Here is a 24,400-nt window from a genome sequence, read left to right as displayed (position 1 = left end):
CACTGATAAAAGTGAAAGGGGGACACAGTAAAAATGGCATTAGCCTACATTTTAGACAAAGTCTGAACCGACACTCATTCATAAGTCTGCAGCGAGACATGCACATTTTTCCAACTCCAACAGAAAACGTAATCTATTAACCTATCTCCGTGTGAAGTGAAAATAACAGAGGATTGGAGCCACTTGTTCCATATTTGAACAAGATCAAATATTGTAGCATATTTGATTTGAGAGTTGGCAGTTCTGTTTTGATACTACTACTACTACTACTAAAATGGCCTGTATTTGTATAGCGCTTTACTTAGTCCCTAAGGACCCCAAAGCGCTTTACACTACATTCAGTCATCCACACATTCACACACACATTCACACATTGGTGATGGCAAGCTACGTTGTAGCCACAGCTGCCCTGGGGCGCACTGACTACTACTACTACTAATAATAATAATAATAAGAAGAATAAGAAGAATAAAAATTTAAAACTAAAGTAATTGAAATAGCACAACAGGTCATCCAGGTAGGAACTTTGTTCATTTTACATCGTCAAGCCGACTGCTTTTAACCGACGCACGCGAGCTTGCCGGATGTTTATGGAACCACATGTTGTTACCCGGTTATAAAAGCACATTTCTGTGGATGTAGTTTGTGGAAAGTAGAAGAAAACGATTGTAGCTTGAATCAGGATGTCGGCTTCGTTGATCAGGAGAGGACTGGAGCTGCTGAGCAATGACATTAAAGGTCAGTTTAGCCTCTTGAGCTTGCTGTGCCAGTTGGCTAACAGTATTGGATATTAGCGCTCTCGCTATTATAATTCTGACCATAACTTGTGACTGATCTGGGTTTTTTTTTTACATTGTTATAGTTAGGCCGTAATAGAGGGGGTTTACAATGTTGCTTTAAGGTCTAAAATTGATTACTTGAATATTATTTCGGAGGTTTTCACGTTGTCGTCATTAAACCATAGCAACGTAGAGCCCGAAGAAGACGTATTTGAATAACGGTACTATGCTTAACCTCAACCTACATAACATTCCTGTGAGGAAAGCAATTCCTCATCCGGGTGAGCGGGTACTTGGTCTCAGCACAGCTGATGTCAGGAGGACCCTGAGAAGAACTGACGTACCCAAGCAGCGCCTCGGGACTGGTGCTCAAGGAATGTGCTGACCAGCTGGGTCATGTCCTCACAGACCTCTTCAATACCTCACTGAACCATGCAGTTGTACCATCATTCTTCAAGAATTTTACCATTATACTAGTTCCTAAAAACAGTCCACAGTTCCATGTCTTAATGATTATCACCTTTTAGGACTCACAATGTGCATTTCAGTTCCGCATTCAACACAAATCATCTCCCAGCATGAAAGCATGCGGCAAGTGGAGACAATTGATGGGGACTGGTGTACCACACACAGCTTCTCATCAATAACATTGTGGAGGAGGTGGACAGCAGCACTAAGTTTCTAGCTTTGTTCTCTTGTAATGGGAGCACAGCAATGTCTGCACTTCCTGTCTCAGATGAAGAGTGTGTATTTGGAGCAGAAGAGCCAGATTCTCCAAGTTTCTTTCTCATAGCCATCAGGCTTCTAAATTCTATTTTTTTTTTAATACCCCTCCCATCTACACACACACACACACACACACACACACACACACACACACACACACACACACAGTGGACCACACTTGGACTGATCTCCCTGCTGCTGTGATACTCCATTGCTATCTATAAGTGTAATACACTGGTAATTTAACAATACTGCTGTTTTTTTATGCATTTCACATTCATTTTTTTATAGCTCTGTTTGTTACTACAATTTTTATTAATGTTGTGAGCCAGTGCAACACGATTCCATTCAGATATGCTATAATTAGTGTATAGCTTTTGAATGACAAAAAGATCGATTCACACTCTTAAAAGAACATGTTTCCTTGTCTGCAGCTTACTTTGGGTTTTGTGCGTGTCTTTTTGCCATGTGTTTCCTGCCAGATGTCACTAAAGTGAAGAAGAAGCAGCAGCAGACCCCCAGCTCAGCCACAGTGATGGAGCTGGTGAGCACCAAGCGGCAGGGAGTTACCAAGCAGGTCAAAAGACTGCAAGGCCGTCTCGGGCCTGGCAAGAGCAAAGCCACTGTTAAAGACAAGAGGATCAAGTCTGCAGTGGGTCAGTCTGCTTGCTGTATTTCAGTCTTCTTCATGCTTAGAATAAAAGACATCTGTGAAAAAGTAAAAACAATTGGTACAGAGGCTTTTGCGTTTTTATGTAAGGACCAGTAGGTGGCAGCATTGGTCTTAAACTCAGTTGTAAAATGTACAGCCTTCCACTGAAAAAGAACTTAAACCTGAATAATTGTTCTGTTACTCTTTTACAGTCTAGTTGATGTTGCTCTAAATTTCTTGTTCTTTGGTTTGAATTGTAGAGGAGTTCAGGAAGAAGCAGGGGAAGAGCCATTTGAGTGAGAACCTCAAATACTTTATGGCAACTGGCTGTAAAGCAACAGATTCTGACACACTGAAGGTAACCAGGTCATCAGTCCCTCACATTTTACAAGTGCTGTCATTGTCTGTGACTTTTATCTCTTCTTGAAACACTGGAGTCCAAAATGTTAAGCAGGATTTAAAAAGAAGAGTCATATTTACATAAAAAAGCAGCTTGCTCACAGCCACAAAAACACTGGTGGCATCCGGTGGTATCTCTCAGCCTGCTCGTAGATTCAGCAGTGGTATCAATTTTAATGTCGGCAAAAAATAAACTGTACAGTAAAGATCCAAATCCCAGGATTTTATTTATTTATTTTTTGCATTATTGATAACCCAAATAGATTCATAGCCATCACTGGCTACTGATGAACTGCTTTTGTTGTCTACAGGTGGCCCTAACGTGCTGATTTGATTTCTGTCTGACATAGATCGTGAACCACAATAAAGGGAGGCAGTCAAGAAATCACCCGGACAGGCCTGTGAAGAAGGCCAAAGAGGCAAAGTCTTTGTTCACAGAGGAGGAGTTCCAGCAGTTTCAGAAGGAATACTTTGGCAGGACTGTGGAGGAAAAGAAATAAAACAGACACAAAGACACTGCGCCCACAGCAGAAGCTCCAGGGCTGCGTTTGGAGGATCGAAGTGGATTTCTGGACCAGATTTTGTTCTCATTAATGTTCATGTAGTGTCTGTATGGTTCAGGGTTTTTTTCTTTTTCTTTTTTTTCTTTCAAGGGTGTCTGTGTGAGTAATGTGTACATTTTGAACCAACCACAGGTTGAAGTTCATAGACAAAGTATGAAAAATCATTGACAAAGAGACAGGAAATGACTGAGATATGACTTGTGTCAGTCATAGCTCGCGAGTCCTTTGTTTCATTGTTTGTGAACTACAAACGTAATGAAGCTCCCCTTTAATTCACAGCCAAGAAAAACACCATATTCATGGCTTAATAACCAGATAAGCTTAGCAAGAGCCATTACAGGGCGGTGTGAGAGAGCAAATTCCTGAAATTATGGGCTTATGGATGACTTATACAATACATTTCTGTTTCTCATCCCTTCTTCTTTGATAACTTCTTAGAATTTTTTATTTTTTTTTAAGATTATTGAATTATTTTTTTCAATAAAAGCTGTAATTCTGGGAATAAAGCTGCATGACACACTCGATAGATATAAAGATATTAGTTGCTAATTAATCAATTATTAAATAATATCACAGTCAACACAAAGGTTTGTTATTTCTATTGCAACGACCTTGAATTAATAGCTTCCATCATTTTCATCATTCCTCCTATAAACACGTGTTTTGATATGGTCGTCCTCAAACTTGTTGCTTTATTAAAGTAATGAAATAATGACTCCTGTCATGGGTTTATTCTTGTTCAGTTCAGATTACAGTCTTTCTCTACTGGTTTGGCTCATTTCTTGAAACAGAAATTACATTCTCAAAACTCTAAGATCATTTGGCAAAACACTCTTACAGTTTAGCACAACACTATAGCTCACCTGCAAAAGCTCATATCTCTTCCAAAACTGTTCACTCGGGCTTCAATCTAAATCCCTTTCTCATTTAAACAGTCAGTGTCTCCAAAATGGCAAAGATCCTTCTCAATAGCTTTGGCTCATTTCTCGACACAGATTGGACATTCTCATCATTCTTGGTGCTTTTGTCAAACTAAACCTGGATGGTTGATCACAACAACATGGTCCACCTGCAAAAGCTCATATCTCCCCTAAAACAGTTCACTCATGTGTCAAAACTATATTTCTTTCTAATCTGAATAGTCAGTGCCCCCAAAATGCATCGTCCCTTTGGCATTGTGTGAGTACTGCCATACAAAATGTTTAGATGTTTTGTCACTATAGCAGAGGACCAACAATATACAACAGAAAAGAGTAGCCTCCAAGGTTTGACATCACAGATTGCACTCACACTACCAAGGAAATTATAACCATTTATTATTCACATGCAAAGAAAGTTTTATACATATGTAAAAAGAAAATGTACATTACAGTAGTAAATTGTATGAACACAAAATCGGCCACGTTTTCGGCCCTTGGCCAGGTTGAAGCCAGCTTTATCCACGAACACCAGGATGTGAGGGGTCTCATGTCCTTCCAATGCCATTATTCTCTAAAATAGAGTAAAGAACGTAAAATCAGTCATACAGAAGAATCATATACTACAGTTAGACAATTACATGTTCTCCCCCACAGGTTCAATATACTACAGGCCACTACTCCAGTGGTTCTAAACTAGTGATAGGCCTATGAGGAAGTACTGCAGGGGTATTTGATAGAAAGGGGAGTGGGAAATACTGATGACTTACTGAGATGTTACAGTAAAACCTACAATATTAGATAGATTTGATTGGGAGACAACAAAATAAGGATTATAATGAGAATTGTATCATACAGTAAACTGCAGTTTTCTGTTGAAATTGTTGAAGTCAGATGAAGCAAATACTGATTCTGAAATCAGGTAAAGGAGGTATTGAAACCAAATAAGTGTTTCAAGAAATGAGCCAAACCAATGGAGAAAAACTGTAATATTTTGCTTTTATTAGGTTAAAAGGTGAACTAATAAGGTTTGGAGGGGAAGAGCACAGACATTTTCACTCTTTACATTTTTTTTAAAGATTAACCAAAAAAAGCTGTTTCATTTAGTGAGCTCTTAACTGTTTCCCCTTCGAGATGGGCTTTTTTGTTTAAGGGAAAGAGTGCCACCATAGACCTAAAGGGTTTCCACCATTTTTCATGTTTTTTTAATTACTCATGTCGTCAAGGCAAATCAGAACACCACATCCTCTTTTCTCAGAAAAAAGGAGTCAAACTTGAGTCGAAGAAATGTTTAGGGTACAACGTGAACAACCCAGACATGGACATGATGGCACACTAAAGCACTGGTACGTTCTTAATGTGATTTTTCGCAGTGGCTGTTTGGCTAGTGTGCATAAGTGACTTTAGAACCCTAAATTTCATCATAGTTATATCATTAACATTTTTCTAACATTGTGTTTTAACGTTATATTAATATGGGACATAATGCTATGAATGCTACACATTTGTTGACAAAAACAATATTTTGGAGTAAATTAATCTGCAGGATTACATAATATTTCATAAGGAAGTCATGTCTTTATCATCTGTATCATCTTTAGCCTTTTAGACCCTCTAACCCCAAATAACATCAGCCTGTTTAATGCTCTGATGTAGTTTCCATCTTAAGAAAATTTTATTTTATAGTTCAATGTATATAAAGTATAATATCAATAGAATGCAGGACCTATCATTTGTACGGCCAAAGTGAGATTGACACTAGTCTTATCAGCTATGTTAGCAAACTAGTATACTAGCTAAAGTTAACAATACTGATGGCTAAAGGAACTCAGCCCGCGGCCGTCGTATTCTCCCAGACACATTGCATGCCGACGAAACATCTTAACTTTCTACAACAAAAGTCAAACAAATGACATAAAATAACATTTTCTCTATTTCTGTCAAACATTTAGCTGCATGAGCCTTGCACCTGAACCCTGGGTGCACTGATAGCATAGTCTTTCTTCTTTTAAAACATCTCTAAAAAGTGCATCTGTGCTTCTGTGCTGGTCCCAGACATACAGTCCTCCACAGAATCTGTATTTTTTGCAAACAAACTTTAAATATTTTACTCCATATCACAGACCAAATTTATTTATGGTTTAACTGGCGATTGTAAGACGTCACAGTATCTTTTCAAATACAGTTTAGTATCTTGGTCCATTATTCTACCATTATTTTGAATTTGAGTCCAAAACTTAACTTCAACCATTGTTACATCAGTTTGCAGAGATGTCTCTATGGTCCATATCTTCCATTTTGGATGGTCAGATTTCCAGAAATCAGAATCTGCAAACTTTATTAATCCCTAAGAAAGTTATGTGGGTTACAGTTGCTCCAGTATAAATAACAGTAACAGAACCAGACTAGACTATATAACAATACTATATGTTACAGATTTAAGACATTTAAGAAATAGCACAATATATACAAATCACTCAAGAATAAATATCAAGGATTGACGGAGGTGATTATAAATAAATATCAAGAATGTTGACATGGTGCTCAGCATGCAACAACATAGAGGATAGCACTGACCACAAAAGACTCCGGAGCATTGTCTGACAGATGTTGAAGGACCTCAGAAAATAGAGACGACCTGCTGCTGCGGAGCCTGGGACGGTCTGCTTGCCTCCACCCCGGGGGGAAGGGTAACATCTCTTGGGTCTGGGTTCTGTTTCCCCCTCTGGGGGCGAGGGTACCTGGACCCAGGGTATAGAGTATGTTTGGGGAGTGTGATTGTGTGTACATGTCCATTTATGTCAATCCTTACGTTGGGTGAGTGCTGAGTGTTTGTATATGTGTGCATGAGGGTGGGAATGCATGTTTGTGTCTGTGTGTGCCTGTTTGTCTGTGTCTATATGTCAGGTCGGGTCTTAGACTCCACCTCTCTGGGAACTCCCAGGCCCTCCAAGGCCTATCTCCCCTTACCACACTCCCTGCCGGTGACTGATGCCCTCAGGGGTCGGTGCATTGGTGGTTCTTGGTGTCCGGGGCTGGGCACTCAGGTATGTACCGGCTCACTCCCGGTGGCTACCTGGGGTTTTTTTTTGCTTGTTTTCTATTCTTCTTCTCTCAACAGGTGATCCAGGAGATTTTTTTTCTCCCCCCCCCCTTTCTCACTGTCCCTCTCCCCTTCTGTTTTTCCTTTCCTTCCTCTTTCTTTCTCCCTTTCCTATCCCTCACTCATGTCTGTCCCGTCTGTAACATCTGAAAATAAAATATAATAAATAATAAAAACAAAGGTCGATCAAATGGACCAATACGGCAATGCCACGATGATCCATTTGGCAAAGTAAATCCATTGGGTATCCTTGTTGGTCTTCAGACAACAATTCTGATGGCTAAAGAACCAAATGGGACAGGCAAAAAAAAAAAAAAAAAAAGACAGTTACGCAATGAAAACCTGGCTTTCAGCAATTTTTGTGATTTGGTGGTATATAAATAAAGTTGAATTGAACTGAAAAAAAAAATAGAGACGACTCTGGCCTTTCCTATAAAGTGCAGTGGTGTTTGTAACCCAGTCCAGTTTATTGTTCATGTGTACTCCAAGGTATTTATAGTCCTCCACAATGTCCACATCGACCCCTGGATTGAAACACGGGTCAAGGGTTTCCTGGTCTTCCTAAAGTCCACAATCAATTCCTTAGTTTTGCCACGTTGAGCTGCAGAGGATTCTGCTTGCACCACGTGACGAAGGAGTCAACCACAGCCCGGTACTCTATCTCATCACCCCTGCTGATGCATCCAGCTGATGCTGATATGGTCTGACTACGGGTCAGAGCTGGTCCAGGATGATTTTTCCAGGGTCTTCATGATGTGGGAGGTCAGTGCCACCGGCTTGGAATCCTGGGGGCCACTGGGACGTGGCGTCTTTGGTACAGGGACGAGGCGTGATGTCTTCCTCAGAACTAGGACCCTCTGCAGACTCAGACTCAACATGAACAGTTTCTGAAAGACTCCACAAAGCTGGGGGGCACCTTGAAGACGTGGGGACTCACCCTGTCTGGTCCAGCAGACTTGCATGATTGGAGTCTCCTCATTTGCCTCTGAACCTGTTCGTGAGTGAAAGTGATAGGTAGGAGAAGGGTGTCAGGACATTCACCAGAGGCAACGGTGCAATGTGAAGAGAGAGCTGGAACAATGGAGTCGGTGCAGCAGGTTATGTAGTCAGTGATACACTCAGTGAGCCCATTGATGTCCTTGGTGTGAGGCTCACAGAGTGTCTCCCGGTCAGTCAAAAAAGCCCTGTAGACCTGCTAAGGCCTACTCTGACCACCTCCTAATGTTTCTCGTGGTCACAGGTCACAGAAAGCACCAAAGAGGAGCTTCCTGACAGAACCATAATTCAAAGTCTCTTTTGTTTGGCAGGGCAGCTGTCATGGATCTGGATCATTTGACCCAGCATTTTGACTTTCTTGTGTTTTGGTGATTGTTATGTATTATAATGATGATGATTTAAGGTTCATTAGGTAGTCCTGAATTTATTCTATGCTCTGAGTTCCTTGTATTCCCTGTTTAGTTTCTTGTCTGTTAGGTTCCCCTTGTGTTTTGGCCTCTCCTCTGTGTAGTTTAGTGGGTTATTGATACAATGATCACTGTTATTATCAGTCACACAGCAGCTTGTGTTATTCTACTGCTGTTACACATCCATCGTGTGATCACTTCTGTAAAACCTATTTTTGTCACCGTTTTCACATGATACTAGTTTCTCACATTGCCGTATCAAATGTGACATAATCACATAAGGGAATGAAAGATCAGCATTTTTAGTTATTACTTAGATCAAAATTAAATGTGAATTGAAAAGCCCAAGTATGTTGCATAGTTACTAAAAAAAGCTTAATAAGTAACACTGTTCAGCTTGTTATAAATATCATCTCGGTGAAGTGATTCAGGCAGATGGCTACATGAGGCCATATAAAGTTTTCATCACTAAATAAGTATTACCAGGCTGCACTGCGTTATCATTATAAAGTCCATCAGAACAGCTCCCTTAAGTCAAGAGAACAACTGAGACAATCCATCCACAATACGAGGTTAGTCATTTATATACTGCAACAACATGGGAATAGAGCAGCTGCCAGAGAATTCAACATTAATAAATCAATGGTACGGAAGTGGAGGAAGCAAGAAGAATTAGTTGAGTAAAATTTGACTTATCTGACTGTTTTGTTTTGCTTAATGTGCCTTATAATCCAGAGCGCCTTATGCATGAAAACAGACCCATTTATTGACAGTGCACCCGGTGCGCTTTATGGTCTGAAAAATATGGTCGTAAAAGTCAGTTTGTTTACCAAGATATAGAAATGTCCATCAACAGCATGTTTTAATTAGTTAGTATTAGTTCATTTGATGAGGTGAGCTTCCCTCCCTCCAAGACATCTACAGGAAGCGCTGCCTGAGGAAAGCGGGGAGGATCATCAAGGACTCCAGTCACCCCAGCCATAAACTGTTCAGACTACTTCCATCAGGAAGGAGGTTCTGCAGCATCCGGTCCCAAACCAGCAGACTGAGAGACAGCTTTTTCCATCAGGCCATCAGACTGCTGAACACGTCATAGACACCTCAGCTTCACTACTGGAACTTCAACATTATGCACTCCGTACTGTACAGTAATGCCACTGTTTTGCACATGTCTCAACTCTGTATATTTTATATATTTTATTTATTGTTGACTCTATTTAATTTGTAAAATATGTGTGTATACACACACACACACACACACACACACACACACACACACACACACACACACACGTAGAAAAACATTTAGTATACACATCCAGAAATTATTATTTTTTGCATATACTATTATATATTGTACATATATTTATTAGTTTCAGATTTAGCCATTCGTATATTTTGCCTGTTTACATTATTGTATTTGCACAACTCTGTTGCTTGTGAAGCTCGCACACAAGAATTTCACTCGCATGTGCTGTACCAATGTACCTGCACATGTGATGTGACAATAAAAGTGATTTGATTTGTTAGAATGATGATTTAGATCGTTCCTGTCTGCATCGCCTCCAACTGGTGCAGAACGCTGCTGCTCGCATGCTGACCGGTTCCAAAAAGAGAGACCACATCGCTCCGGTCCTCTGCTCTCTCCACTGGCTCCCAGTTGCTTTTAGGATTGATTTTAAAATTTTACTGCTGGTTTTTAAGGTTCTTAACGGTACTGCACCTCCTTACCTGGCAGAGCTTCTTAGCATTTACCGCCCCAGGAGATCTTTGAGGTCAGCAGACCTGATGCTTTTAGATGTTCCCAGGTACAGATTAAAGACTAGGGGAGAGAGGGCTTTTGCTGTGGCTGCACCCAGACTGTGGAACAGTTTACCTCCTCACATCAGATTCTCCACAAGCCTAGGAACTTTTAAAACTGCTCTTAAAACTCACCTCTTCTCATTTGCTTTTAGCAAGGTTTAACTTATTGTTTTAATTTATTGTTTTATCAGTGAGATGTTTTATGTACTTGCGTTTTATTGTATTTTATATTTGTATTTTATTGTACAGCACTTTGGTCAGCCTTGGTTGTTTTTAAATGTGCTTTATAAATAAACTTGACTTGACTTGACTTGACTTGATGATGAGGTTGCTGATGCTCCAGAGCCTCCATGCTCAAGGAGAATATGAACTCGTTACCTTCAAAGAAACAGGTAACGTATTTCAGTTGATGTAGTTTGACACTGTAAATATTCTTAAAGAAATTAATTTGTAACCTAAATGAAACCACTTTCTCTTCCCAAGAAGTACTTCAAAAAAGGTCTACAAAAGGCGTGTAATGTTTGTGTGTGATGGATCATTGGTACTCCTCCAAACAATTTCAATTACGTTCTGCAAAACAAGTCTGGAGGATCTGCTGCAGAAGTACTTTTCAATAATCATTGGTCAGCATCCATCATAGACGTTCAACCTTCCTGGTCTTCATTGATGTTTGAGCCACATCATGAAAAATGCTAAGGATCTTTGTGTATATATTAAGAAATGTGTGTACATTTATATCAATAACTGTATGACAATTTAATATTTCTGGTTTAAAAGTACTACTAACAGTAGTTCCATGTACTTTTCCCTGCATTTCAGAAAACTGCAGGCTTGGAATGCATGTGTTTGGGCTCCTTAAATGTTGTTCTTCAATGAAAGACATGACATGGATGGGGTTGTCCATAGTGTAGCAGTAATGTTTTTGCAGGCCTTGTAGTGGCAGGAACGTAACAAAGCACTACAACTTGAAACTCCTCATGCAAAAAAGGGGACTCTGGATGTTGATGAAAAGTGATTGCCAAAGACGGGAAAGTAAGTTAGTAATATTACTTTGTCATTCCAAATGAATGTGTCTCATTGTCTCACAGAAACTGGGTGCAGGTTACATAAAAAAGATAAATTAACTGAATAAAATGCAATCTGTTCGTTTTTAAAAATAGAATTTTGAAATCATACTGTCATGTGTATCTAAACTACCAAAACCTTAATGAGAAATTTAAATAACACCACACATAACTGTGCATGAAAGTAAGAAATATTGTTAAAAATTGTTTCATACATCACTGAATATTCATTTACAGAAAGATGTTGGGGAAACCCCGCCAAAGACCCATTTCCTGGAAAGTGTTCATGCAGCATTACTGGACTGTGAGGGTCCAGGATGTCATGGTACTTGTCCTGCCTACTTAGCTCAGTAAACACAATCACAAACACAATCCAAGAACCAGGTATTTTGAAGATGATAAGTGCAGCAGGAGTTGTAGAGCAAATTGAGAATAACATATAATAAATTAACCAATGTACTATTAAATTTCAGAATTACACACAAGTAGAACCCAGGTGATTTTGGGGGAAAAAGCCATTGGGATCCAAACAGAACTTGTATCCAATGAAGAATGACAAAGCTCGTGCATGGGTGGCAAAGGTGTGAGAATTGGAGGGATGTATAGGAAGTTGAGATGAAAGCCTACATTGGAATTTTGATTCTAGCTGGCATCTACCACTCAAGGCATGAAGCAACACGTGATTTGTGGGATGACAAGACCAGATGGGCAATATTTCGTGCGATGATGTCCCACTACCGCTATTCTCAGATCAGTGCTAACATCCACTTTGATGACAGGCTCACCTGCCCGGGACGCTTCAGGGATGATAAGCTTGCTGCATTTCATATCCTGTGGGAAAAATGGGTTGCTTGTTTTCCCCTGTTGTTCAGTCCAGGGGTTGACGTGCGTGTTGATGAACAGCTTGTTGCATTCAAAGGCTGCTGTTGATTTCGACGGTATATGCTCAACAAGCCCGCAAAATATGGCATTAAAATCTGGGTCACCCGTGCTGCGGTAACCTCCTATGCCTGGAAGGTGCAAATTTACACGGGGGGAAAAAAAAATCACACTCCCCACCCGGTAGTTCCCAGGCAGTTGTGCTCCAACTGACAGAAGGACTCCAAGGACACACTGTCACATGGGACAACTTTGCGTAATTCATCTTGGCAGTATAACTCCTCAGAAGGAAGAGGGAGAAAAAAAAATTGGCTCTGGTTGGCACAATCACAAGAAACAAACCAGAGTTACGATAGATTTGTTTCGCTCCAACAGAGGAAGACTCTGTCATCCGTCTTTGCCTTCACCAAAATGACCATGGCGGAGTCCTACGTCCCCAGTTGAGGGGAGAATGCTTTTAAGCACAAAGCACAGGCAGTGATGGGGAAAATATGAAACCTGCAGCAATCCTGTTCTACAATAGGTGCAAAGGCAGCGTAGATGACCTGGACAAGGTTGTTGGCATACGATTGACATACGATTTTTGATAAAGTCTCTTTTTAACATGAATTGCAATGTATAATAGTTGATGCAATACTCATTAAAAGGATACAAGCATTAACCCCATGGTGTGCTCTAGTCAACAAGAAATAGAGACTTGTCTCCTAAACTTCGAAGAAGAACTCCACATACTGCACAAAAAGTAATGATGCATAAAAATCATTTGAATAAATATAGTATAGTATATAGTTAATATAGCTTTGTTTTGCAGGAGTTTTCACAATATGAAAATACAGTGGGGCAAAAAAGTATTTAGTCAGCCACCGATTGTGCAAGTTCCCCCACTTAAAATGATGACAGAGGTCAGTAATTTGCACCAGAGGTACACTTCAACTGTGAGAGACAGAATGTGAAAAAAAAATCCATGAATTCACATGGTAGGATTTGTAAAGAATTTATTCGTAAATCAGGGTGGAAAATAAGTATTTGGTCACCTCAAACAAGGAAAATCTCTGGCTCTCACAGACCTGTAACGTCTTCTGTAAGAAGCTTTTCTGTCCCCCACTCGTTACCTGTATGAATGGCACCTGTTTGAACTCATCATCTGTATAAAAGACACCTGTCCACAGCCTCAAACAGTCAGACTCCAAACTCCGCCATGGCCAAGACCAAAGAGCTTTCGAAGGACACCAGGAAAAGTATTGTAGACCTGCACCAGACTGGGAAGAGTGAATCTACAATAGGCAAGCAGCTTGGTGTGAAAAAATCAACTGTGGGAGCAATCATCAGAAAATGGAAGACATACAAGACCACTGATAATCTCCCTCGATCTGGGGCTCCACGCAAGATCTCATCCCGTGGGGTCAAAATGATCATGAGAACGGTGAGCAAAGATCCCAGAACCACACGGGGGGACCTGGTGAATGACCTGCAGAGAGCTGGGACCAAAGTAACAAAGCTCACCATCAGTAACACACTACAACGGCAGGGAATCAAATCCCGCAGTGCCAGACGTGTTCCGCTGCTGAAGCCAGTGCATGTCCAGGCCCGTCTGAAGTTTGCCAGAGAGCACATGGATGATACAGCAGAGGATTGGGAGAATGTCATGTGGTCAGATGAAACCAAAGTAGAACTTTTTGGTATAAACTCAACTCGTCGTGTTTGGAGGAAGAAGAATACTGAGTTGCATCCCAAGAACACCATACCTACTGTGAAGCATGGGGGTGGAAACATCATGCTATGGGGCTGTTTTTCTGCCAAGGGGACAGGACGACTGATCCGTGTTAAGGACAGAATGAATGGGGCCATGTATCGTGAGATTTTGAGCCAAAACCTCCTTCCATCAGTGAGAACTTTGAAGATGAAACGAGGCTGGGTCTTCCAACATGACAATGATCCAAAACACACCGCCCGGGCAACAAAGGAGTGGCTCCGTAAGAAGCATTTGAAAGTCCTGGAGTGGCCTAGCCAGTCTCCAGACCTCAACCCCATAGAAAATCTGTGGCGGGAGTTGAAAGTCCGTGTTGCTCGGCGACAGCCCCAAAGCATCACTGCTCTCGAGAAGATCTGCATGGAGGAATGGGCCAAAATACCAGCTACTGTGTGTGCAAACCTGGTAAAGACCTATAGTAAACGTTTGACCTCTGTTATTGCCAACAAAGGTTATGTTACAAAGTATTGAGTTGTATTTTTGTTATTGACCAAATACTTATTTTCCACCCTGATTTACGAATAAATTCTTTACAAATCCTACCATGTGGATTCATGGATTATTTTTTCACATTCTGTCTCTCACAGTTGAAGTGTACCTCTGGTGCAAATTACTGACCTCTGTCATCATTTTAGGTGGGGGAACTTGCACAATCGGTGGCTGACTAAATACTTTTTTGCCCCACTGTACATAATCAAAACACTTCCTATACAGATTCAATCCAAAAGTTTATCAAGTGTCACTGAGCAGTCTTTACCTTCAAATCTGACCCCCCCACCCTGTGAAGTAAAGCAGCTGGGCCTTTAGCAACACAATGTTGAATTTGAAATAACCTGCCACTTGAAAACACGTCTCTCTTCCTGCTTCCTCTTCTTCTGTAGAGCTAGCTAGATTTTGAAGTATTGCGACCACAAAATGCAGACACCTGCACTCCTTCCAGCCCACTTTAACCCCTGAATATAAACGCTATAAATAAACCTGGAGTAACGAATCTGGTTTAAAAATATGATGAGTAGAACCTACTGATCTTTGTTAAAAAATGTAGGTAGTAAAAGTAAAGAGAAAAACAAATAGCCGAGTATAGATTTAAGTACAGTTACCACCTCATACAGTATGAAATAGTGACGCAAGCCACTGAAGCCATTTTCCAACCCTCCTCATATTTTCTTTTTTCTGTTACGTGTATTATTATGACTAAAATCTGTCCATTCAGAACAAACCGCGGATTGACGTTCACATTTAATCAGTATCTGTTTCGAAACCTACCAGAAATTATGCAGATACATGCAGTCAGCAGTTATTTCTCTGACTAAAGTCATGAAACTAGTTCTCCAAATGATGAGCCTGTAAATGTCTTAAACATGTTTATTAGTCATATTTTCTTTGTAAGGATTTCGCCTGAGACTTTAGTCAGACTATTTAGTTAATATCACAATTAGAAGTCATATCATATATATCTGTATATACCAGCATGTAGCACTTGCTAAAACTGAGGATTTGCCATTGAAGCTTACAATAAATCAGTTGTTAAGTAATATAGAAAACTGCAACCAGCAGCTTTCTATATTTGAATGAATAGTTTACTTCTTTTCTAATATCCTACCATAAACACCAGAAGTCTGAACAGGAAGAGGTACCCAGGCAGACCCAGGACTTTTTTTCTTTTCTTTTTTTTTCTTTTTTTTCTTTTTTTTTTTCTGCCTGTCCCATTTGGTTCTTTAGCCATCAGAATTGTTGTCTGAAGACCAACAAGGTTACCCAATGGATTTACTTTGCCAAATGGATCATCGTGGCATTGCCGTATTGGTCCATTTGGTCGATCTTTGTTTTTATTATTTATTATATTTTATTTTCAGATGTTACAGACGGGACAGACATGAGTGAGGGATAGGAAAGGGAGAAAGAAAGAGGAAGGAAAGGAAAAACAGAAGGGGAGAGGGACAGTGAGAAAGGGGGGGGAGAAAAAAAATAAAAATCTCATGGATCACCTGTTGAGAGAAGAATAGAAAACAAGCAGAAAAAAAAACCAAAGCAACATACTAAACACAACACCATCGCATTAATCTAGCTAAGTGTAAACAGCAGTAAATACTAAATATTCAATGTTGTTGTGCAGCACACAGGACAGATGTGCTTCGAAGTAGCAGCCAAGAAAGGTGTAATTTGGGTCTACGAGCAGTGAACACCCGTGTGCATACCTGTGTGGATCCGCGCGCTTGCATTCCAAAGGTTTCTCCATGTAATGATCTGCTAGGGAGTGTGTGGGGGGGCCACAGCCCCGTCCTCCGGGGTGTGAAGCGGGTATGGAGGAGATCAAAACTCCAGACATCCAGAGGCCCCCAGAACACAAGAGACCATGGAAGACCAAGGACTTTTTTTTCGACAAATAGGGCTTTCACAAAGCTCTGGGAAAATGTACAGGTCGCAGAGGTGAGTTGTCTAGGGAGAAGGACACAGGATGAGTTAATCCCAAAGCTTCCCAAAAAATCCATAAAGACAAAAAAAGACTGATCCAGATTGCCTACTTGATTTATTAGAAGGCGACGTCCAGAAGGGGTTTGGGTCTGCAGGGTGGTGACTTGCTGAGGAGTTGTTTGAGCATAGGTAGGCAGGTGAAGCGGTAGGTAATCATTGAAGGGTCCATGTGATGAGATGGAAAAGGAGGAGTACTCCTGCAGTCAATGAGGAGATACTGGAAGAGGAGGGAAAGGACTGCTAGAACACAAAAGGTAAGTTTCACAAAATTAACTTGGTTTAGTCTGTTTACCATACAAAACTGGCAGATAATCTGATGAAGACTGGGAGGAAAGGAATTCAGTAAATTCTAATACAAAATTTTAAGAGTTAGTACACAAACCAACTGACAGACCACAACACAAACCTGGATAAGTGGCACAAAATGGATGAATGAATAAAGACAGGACCTTTTTAATGTAATGATGGATTTTGTTTTTTTACTTAGCTGATTGGTTCTTGCCATAATATGAATTCTAACAGTTGTGAAATCAGCCTGTCAGCAGGGTACCAACCTGGCCTGACAAGGCACACCTGTAAAGTGAAACAGGTGTGAGGTGACTAAATCATGAAGCTTATTAAGAGAAGGCCAGGGGTTTGCAGCACTTTCAACAAAGCAATGGGTGGCTACTTTCAGGAATCTATATTATAGGTTTTTTTTTTTTCTTTGCTACATAATAGTGTGGATGCTGTAAAGCTAATTAGTTAACTAATTAAGGTTAAGTAACAAAGGTTGCTTGGTTTTTATTTATTTATTTTTGTTATTTTTAGGTTGGCTGTGGCTCAGGTGGTAGAGCAGATCAGCTACTGATTGGAAGGTTGGTGGTTCGATCCTAGGCTTCCCCAGTCTGCATGTCAAGTGTACTTGGGCAAGATACTAACCCCAAATTGACTTGCTCTTGACGAAGGCGGTCGCACTTTTCTCCTCTCCTCCTCCTCTCCCTTAGCTTCCCTGCTTAGTCCTTGTCTAGTCTCGTGTTTTTTGTATTACTTTTCCCTGGAACATTCTCTTACAGTCTGTTCTCTAAAACCTAAAAGAGAATTATGGATTTGATCAACTGGTCTCTGAATGCAATTGACACCCCTTCTCAACGAGAAGTCTGGGCTCGGGTGAGCCTGACTGCTGAAGATATCTACCTATTCGGAACCATGATAACAGGGTTCTGGTTGATCGGAGCTGGCTTGGCCCTGGCTTATCGCAGAATTAAGGAAGCGGAACCAGCTGTTCAAACCCCCACAAGGCTGCCCGCTGGGATTGAAATGGTGGGACGAGGCGTGAGTTTCTCAAAATGGGCTCGTCGAGTGCAGCACGGAGAAGATCTTGGAGAACGCACAGCTGCCGTGAATACTCAGAACAAGACCTCTGAGTGAAAAACTGGATTACATCTGGAGGGGCTAGCTCGAATAACACCTTTGAGCGCAAATTCGATCACATCTTGGGGAAGTGCACTGCGGTCGTGAGTTCTCAGAACCTGCTCTTTGAGCAAAAAGAACGACAACATCACGGAACGTAAGTTTGGATAACATCATCACAGCAAAAATGCCAGTGTTGATTTTTCAGTGTTAGTAGATTTCAACAGAGTTCCGAGTTAGTTCAACACTTAATTGAGTTAAAATAACACATCGGGAGTTGATTCCTGAAAAGTGTAAGTGTGGATTTTAGTCGTTACTGCATTTTAACACTGTGGGTGTTAAAACAAGACCAAGACTTCGCAATGCTGTTTGGGGAGGAAGTGTCTGGTAAATTCCTTGCAAAGTGGCCAACATTCTTTAAGCCAAGAATCATCAAAGATTGCAAAAATCTGTCTCAGAGTACAGAATTGGATGACCTGCTCGTCTCTGCACAGGGGGACTCTGACGAGGGTGGTAAGTTGGAGATGGTAGACTTCACATGTCTTTACAGCATTTTCACAATTCCCACAGCACAATATATTAGTGGACCATACTATTAAATCAAAACATGTTTTGGCACCTTTACAACAAATTGGAATACAGCTTTTGATTTTATAAATTACGTTGGGTTTCTGTTCATTTCAGTATGGTATGAAAAGGAATTTACAAACTTTAATGGCATTTAAAGTTTGACAAAAAAAGTTACATAATGTAGTATTGTTATGACTCAATATTTACGTCACTTGGTGGCCAGAAGATTTTAAGTGTCTTGAAATGAATTTTCATACCATACTGATGACAGTGGAAAACTGCTTTATTTGAAAAATTATCAGTTATCTAAAACTGAATAACATTGAAAAAATGACTGCTGTGGACCTTAATCAGAATCAGAATCAGAAAGGGTTTTATTGCCAAATGTTGAGCGGGTTTACAACATTAGGAAATTGCTGCGGTGCTTCAGTGCAAACATACTGTTATAAATTAAGCTTAAATAGACATGAAAATAAAAATGAGAACAAGAATTAAAAGTGCTAAGTAGATAGATAGATATATACATGATATATACATGAGTGCAGGTGGTGATCAGTGCCAAACATGGAATGATGCAGTGAACACAGCATAGGGTCATGTGTTAGTGGTGGGAACAGTTATACGGTTATTGTTCATGTATTCAACAGCAGAGGGGAAGAAACTGTTCTTATGGCGAGAGGTTCTGGTGCGAATGGACCGGAGCCTCCTGCCTGAGGGGAGCAGGTCAAACAGACTGTGTGCAGGGTGAGAAGGGTAAAATGACAGTAATTGCGATTATCCTAATTCCTATTCTGTTGTTTGGGACTGCGAGTTGGCTGCCATTCTTTTGCTGCTTCACTTGTTACCTCCAACATCTAAAGGAAGGAAGTCTTCAAAGATTAGCACATCAGATGCTGCTCACCACCTAATGAAATTCATGAAGGTATGATTTTTAGAAATGTGTTAAAGTAGCTTTCTCTTTTGATGAGAAAAGATCCAGATTATCAGATGTTTTAAGAGGGCAAGGGGTTCCACTGTGCAGCAGATATATCTATGCCAGATAGGCTTGGTGTTGCAGCGCCGGCACATTATTATTTCCATTAAAACTAAAATTACACATTGGAACAAAAAACTGTGGGCCCGAAGTAAAACATTCTAATATTGTCTTAATTTTAGGCAGCACTGCCACTCAACATCCAATTACCAATTTTGTTTAATGTGAATCATTTGGTTTCTTTCACTCCCTCAGGTGGGAGGTAGCATGGAGACTTTTCTTAAGGCTGGCCCCACTCAGCCATTCCTCCTGTGTGTTGGAGAAAGAAAGAACATCATCCAGACTTTCTACATTGTCCTAGATCAAAAGGTCATCCCCTGTGTGACGCAGACGGGAGTTGCAGCTTTTGATGAGCTTTTCAAGGCACATTTTGTATTTGCTGTGTCCTATGACGAAGCATTGCACAACTTCTGCACATTCATCCAGACCACCGTGTATGGCATTGATGTTGGCAGCGTGAAAGAGAGTCCTCGGGTCAGGGAAATCAGAGCAAGAATCCTTCACAGTACAGTCTAAAGACATCGACTATACAGCACTTTGACTGGAAATGTTCTTGTGTTACTTTTGCAAGATACACCACACAAGTTGCTCAGTGTTATTTAGACATGTAAAGTTCCAGCAACGTTTTTACGTTTGACCTTTGGACAGCCTAGATATTAATTTATCTTTTACAAGCAACACCTCTTCAAAGCACATGGAGACTTTGTTGACTCGGCTTCAGGTTGGGGTACAGCTTTCATGAGTACTGAGAGGGGTCTCCATGAAATCTGTCTTTCGTCCCAGGTCAGCCGGTGACTGCTGTTGTGCATCAGAGAGTGTGCACGGGCAGGGAGGTTGTTTATCCCACCATCAGCCAGCAGGCCACAGCCAGGCTCCACCATCAGCCAGCAGGCCTAGCCAGGCGCCATCATCAGAAATTCCGCTTCCGGGTCCCTCGTGGTGGCCGCCTCGTGCTCTCGCTTCAGTATGCCACCCAAGAAAGGCCCAACACCAGAGGAGGTTGAGGACATTAAAACCTCCCTCGGAGCGCTGTGCGGAGACGTGGCCGCAGTCAGGGCACAGCAGGAGCTGCTTCTGGGGCTTCTGGAGGAGGTAAAACAGCTACGCCTCCAAAATGCCGAGAAGGACAGACGGATCATGGATCTCGAGCGGCGGGTGGATGAGCTGGAGCAGTACACCCGTACGAACGACGTGGTCATCAGCGGTATTAAAATCAAGCCGCGCTCGTACGCGCGCGCGGTGGCCGGGAACGTCGGGGAGCCCAGCGACGAGGAGACCCGCTCGGTAGAGCAACAGGTGGCGTCCTTCCTCCAAAGCAAGGGGATAGAGATGGACCTGGAGCACATAGAAGCATGTCACTCACTGCCCAGGAGGAGTGACAGACTGCCGGCCATCATTATGAGATTTGTCAATCGGAAGAACAAGGTCGCACTGCTGAAACAAGGACGCAAACTGAAAGGCACGGACGTTTTCATTAATGAGCATCTGACACGAAAAAACGCAGACATCGCGAGGAAGGCAAGGCAACTGAAGAAGAACGGTAAAATACAACATACATTGGTAACAAACTGTAAGATTTTCATTAAGCTAAACGGGACACCAGAAGAGGCAAAAGTACTGATAGTGAGGAACATGGAGGATCTGGACAAGTATAACTGACACCAATGTATCAATTACACCAGGAAATGACATGGACACGTTGAAATTAGTTCTTCAACAGAAAGTAATTGATCTAGATTGTGAATATAAGGAGCATAATATAATAGATCCAGAAATAGATTCTGAAAGTAACTTTCTCTCTTCTTTTGTTAAAAATTGTAATTATTTCACTCAGGAACAATATGAAAAAGAAATTAACCTAGACGGGAAGCTCTCATTAATTCACTTTAACAGCAGAAGTATGTACTCTAATTTAGATTTCATTAAGGACTATTTGCAACAATTTTCTCGCCCCTTTAGTGTTATAGCCATCACTGAAACTTGGTTCAATGTCGATAAAGGAATAAATTTTTGTTTGAATGGATATGATTTAAAATACATGAATAGATTAAATAAGGCGGGCGGCGGGGTTGCTATATATGTTCATAACTCTATAAAATATAATGTTGTAACAACTATGTCTATGGCTATTGATGGAATTTTGGAATGTTTGACTATTGAGATTATGAATGAAAAAAAGAGAAATGTTATAATAAGTTGTATATATCGGACACCCAGTTCAAGTATTGACACTTTTAATGAATGGATAGAAAAAACGTTTGCTTCGGTGAACCAAAAATTACTATTTATCTGTGGTGATTTTAACATTGATTTGCTAAATCCAACAAGGTTAAAAGCCATTGATGACTTTACTGACACAATGTACAGCTTATCACTATATCCAACAATAACAAAGCCAAGCAGAATAACATCACATAGCGCCACTATTATTGACAACATTTTTACTAATGCCATGGATTTCCAAATTAATAGTGGTCTGCTTGTCTGTGATATAACTGACCACTTACCAGTTTTTACTTTGTGTGACTGTGATTTAAAAAAAATAGATACCAAGATCATGATAGCAAAGCGAACAATAAATGAAGAAGCAATTCATGCCTTCAATTTCGATTTAGCACAACAAGATTGGAGTTCGGTGTATGAAGAGTCAGATGTGGACAAGGCTTATGATAATTTTCTAGATATTTTTACTATGTGGTACAACAAACATTGTCCTGTAAACGAACACATGACAAAGAAAAAAAAGATAAAAAGTCCTTGGCTCACAAAAGGAATTATTAATGCTTGCAAAAAGAAAAACAATCTGTATAAACAGTTTATCAAAGTAAAAACAAAAGAAGTGGAACAAAGATATAAAGCATATAGAAATAAATTGACTGATATTATAAGAACGAGCAAACAACTTTATTATAGAAGAAGATTATATGAAAATAAAAACAATATAAAAGGAACTTGGGATGTGTTAAACAACTTAATTAAACAAGGATCTTCTGGAACATCATATCCTGAATATTTTACTGATGCAAATGGTGAAAATCACAACATGAGTAATATTGCCGATGGGTTCAATAAATTCTTCATAAATGTTGGCCCTGAACTAGCAGCGGACATCCCGTGTCATAAAAATGAAAATATCAGTAATATAAAATCAAATCCCTTTTCACTGTTCCTCTCAGCTACAAATGAGCAAGAAGTAATAAATATCACATTAAAATGTAAAAGTAAGTCTTCAATGGATTATCATGACATAAATATGTCTGTAGTTAAACAGGTTATTCTGAATATTGCTAGTCCCTTAACATATATCTGTAATTTATCATTTCAGTCCGGTTGTTTTCCAAAAAAAATGAAAATTGCGAAAGTAATACCACTATATAAAAGTAATGACAAACACAGTTTTACCAATTATAGGCCTATTTCTCTACTGCCTCAATTCTCAAAAATTCTAGAAAAACTTTTTAATTCAAGATTAGAAAAATTCCTTGAAAAACATCAAATAATAAATGTTGGTCAGTATGGTTTCAGAACGCAAAGAACCACTTCAATGGCGATAATTGAGGCAGTAGAAGAAATTACTGATACACTGGATAAAAATAAATATGCAGTTGGTATTTTTGTTGACCTCAAAAAGGCCTTCGACACAATCAATCACTCAATTTTACTGGATAAATTGGAAAGATATGGTATTCGAGGGAAAGCTGGTAACTGGTTAAAAAGTTACCTAACAGGTCGGGAACAATATGTTAGCATAGGGCATTACCATTCAGAGAAACTTGGTATTACATGTGGTGTTCCCCAAGGGTCAGTGTTGGGACCAAAACTTTTCAATGTATACATAAATGATATTTTTGATGTTTCTCAAGTACTTAAACTCATACTGTTCGCAGATGACACCAACATATTTTTCAGTAGCGATGATTATACTGATCTTGTAATGACTGTAAACAGGGAGCTAAAATTAATAAAAAAATGGATGGACATAAATAAATTATCATTAAATATAAATAAAACTAAAGCAATGTCTTTTGGTAATTTAAAATATAATATAGAATTACCAATTATCATTGAAGGTGTACCAATTGATAATGTGAGTGAAAACAAATTTTTGGGAGTTATAATTGATAACAAAATTTCATGGAAACCCCACGTCAGACACATAAAAACCAAAATTTCTAGAAGCCTCGCAGTTTTGAACAAAGTGAAACAATTCCTTGATAAAGATGCACTTCGTACTCTGTACTGTACCCTGGTTCTTCCATATCTTACATATTGTGTGGAAGTGTGGGGAAACACATATAAAAATACAACTAATCCATTAGTCACAGTACAGAAACGAGCACTGCGTATTATTCACAAGGCTGGTTATCTAGATCATACTCACAAATTCTTTCTTCAGGTAAAGTTACTTAAATTCCAGGATCTGGTTAATTACAATACATCCATAATTTTGTATAAAGCTTTTACTAAACTTTTACCGGCAAATTTACAAACTAGATTTGAAATTCGAGAAAAGGTTTATAATGTGAGAGGCTTTGGAGAATTCAAATTACCCAGAACTCGAACAACCCGTAAAGGCTTTTGTGTGTCTGTATGTGGTGTGAAAATCTGGAACAGTCTGAGTTTACAATTGAAACAATGCAAAAATATTCATAGATTTAAATTTCTCTACAAACAGTTGGTCTGGTCACAGTATACTCAATGATGGGTTTTAGTGTGCTCTGTAATGTCTGTCCTCTTACCATTGCTGGTATGGATTCCAAAATAAAATAAAAAAAATAAAGTGTGCGTATGTATGTACACATATGTACATGTGTGTGTAGATATATATGTATGTATATGTATGTGTGTTTGTTACTTGTAGTTATTACTGCCTGTTACCTGTGGTAATGCAA

General features: G+C 39.9%; 2 protein-coding genes across 2 annotated transcripts; both read left to right on the top strand.

Annotated features, from left to right (window-relative positions):
• The first annotated feature begins 593 nt into the window (after positions 1-593).
• Positions 594-3,498, top strand: rps19bp1 (ribosomal protein S19 binding protein 1). The gene is made up of 4 exons (XM_085355614.1): positions 594-738; positions 1,988-2,161; positions 2,418-2,515; positions 2,907-3,498. Exons 1-4 carry the CDS (start codon positions 684-686, stop codon positions 3,054-3,056), a joined length of 477 nt encoding a protein of 158 aa, XP_085211740.1. The 5' UTR covers positions 594-683; the 3' UTR covers positions 3,057-3,498.
• A 7,169-nt stretch (positions 3,499-10,667) lies between these two features.
• On the top strand, positions 10,668-20,024 carry LOC146630137 (uncharacterized). Its single transcript, XM_085356536.1, has 4 exons — positions 10,668-10,737; positions 18,254-18,416; positions 19,274-19,397; positions 19,704-20,024. Exons 1-4 carry the CDS (start codon positions 10,668-10,670, stop codon positions 20,022-20,024), a joined length of 678 nt encoding a protein of 225 aa, XP_085212662.1.
• The last annotated feature ends 4,376 nt before the right edge of the window (positions 20,025-24,400 follow it).

The sequence above is a fragment of the Diplotaxodon limnothrissa genome, linkage group LG6, assembly GCF_057381915.1.
Source record: "Diplotaxodon limnothrissa isolate DT_005_m linkage group LG6, D_limnothrissa_male_GT1.1, whole genome shotgun sequence".
Classification (NCBI taxonomy): domain Eukaryota; kingdom Metazoa; phylum Chordata; class Actinopteri; order Cichliformes; family Cichlidae; genus Diplotaxodon; species Diplotaxodon limnothrissa.
This window is presented reverse-complemented; position numbering and strand designations above follow the sequence as displayed.

What these genes read in the sequence shown, in the direction of transcription:
- rps19bp1 (XM_085355614.1), top strand. Translation starts at nt 684, where the DNA reads ATGTCGGCTTCGTTGATCAGGAGAGGACTGGAGCTGCTGAGCAATGAC. An exon ending in GAGGATCAAGTCTGCAGTGG is followed by an intron (nt 2,162 to 2,417) that starts GTCAGTCTGCTT and finishes TTTGAATTGTAG; the next exon opens with AGGAGTTCAGGAAGAAGCAG. An exon ending in CAGATTCTGACACACTGAAG is followed by an intron (nt 2,516 to 2,906) that starts GTAACCAGGTCA and finishes TGTCTGACATAG; the next exon opens with ATCGTGAACCACAATAAAGG.
- LOC146630137 (XM_085356536.1), top strand. Translation starts at nt 10,668, where the DNA reads ATGAGGTTGCTGATGCTCCAGAGCCTCCATGCTCAAGGAGAATATGAA. An exon ending in CAGGGGGACTCTGACGAGGG is followed by an intron (nt 18,417 to 19,273) that starts TGGTAAGTTGGA and finishes CTATTCTGTTGT; the next exon opens with TTGGGACTGCGAGTTGGCTG. An exon ending in ACCTAATGAAATTCATGAAG is followed by an intron (nt 19,398 to 19,703) that starts GTATGATTTTTA and finishes TCACTCCCTCAG; the next exon opens with GTGGGAGGTAGCATGGAGAC.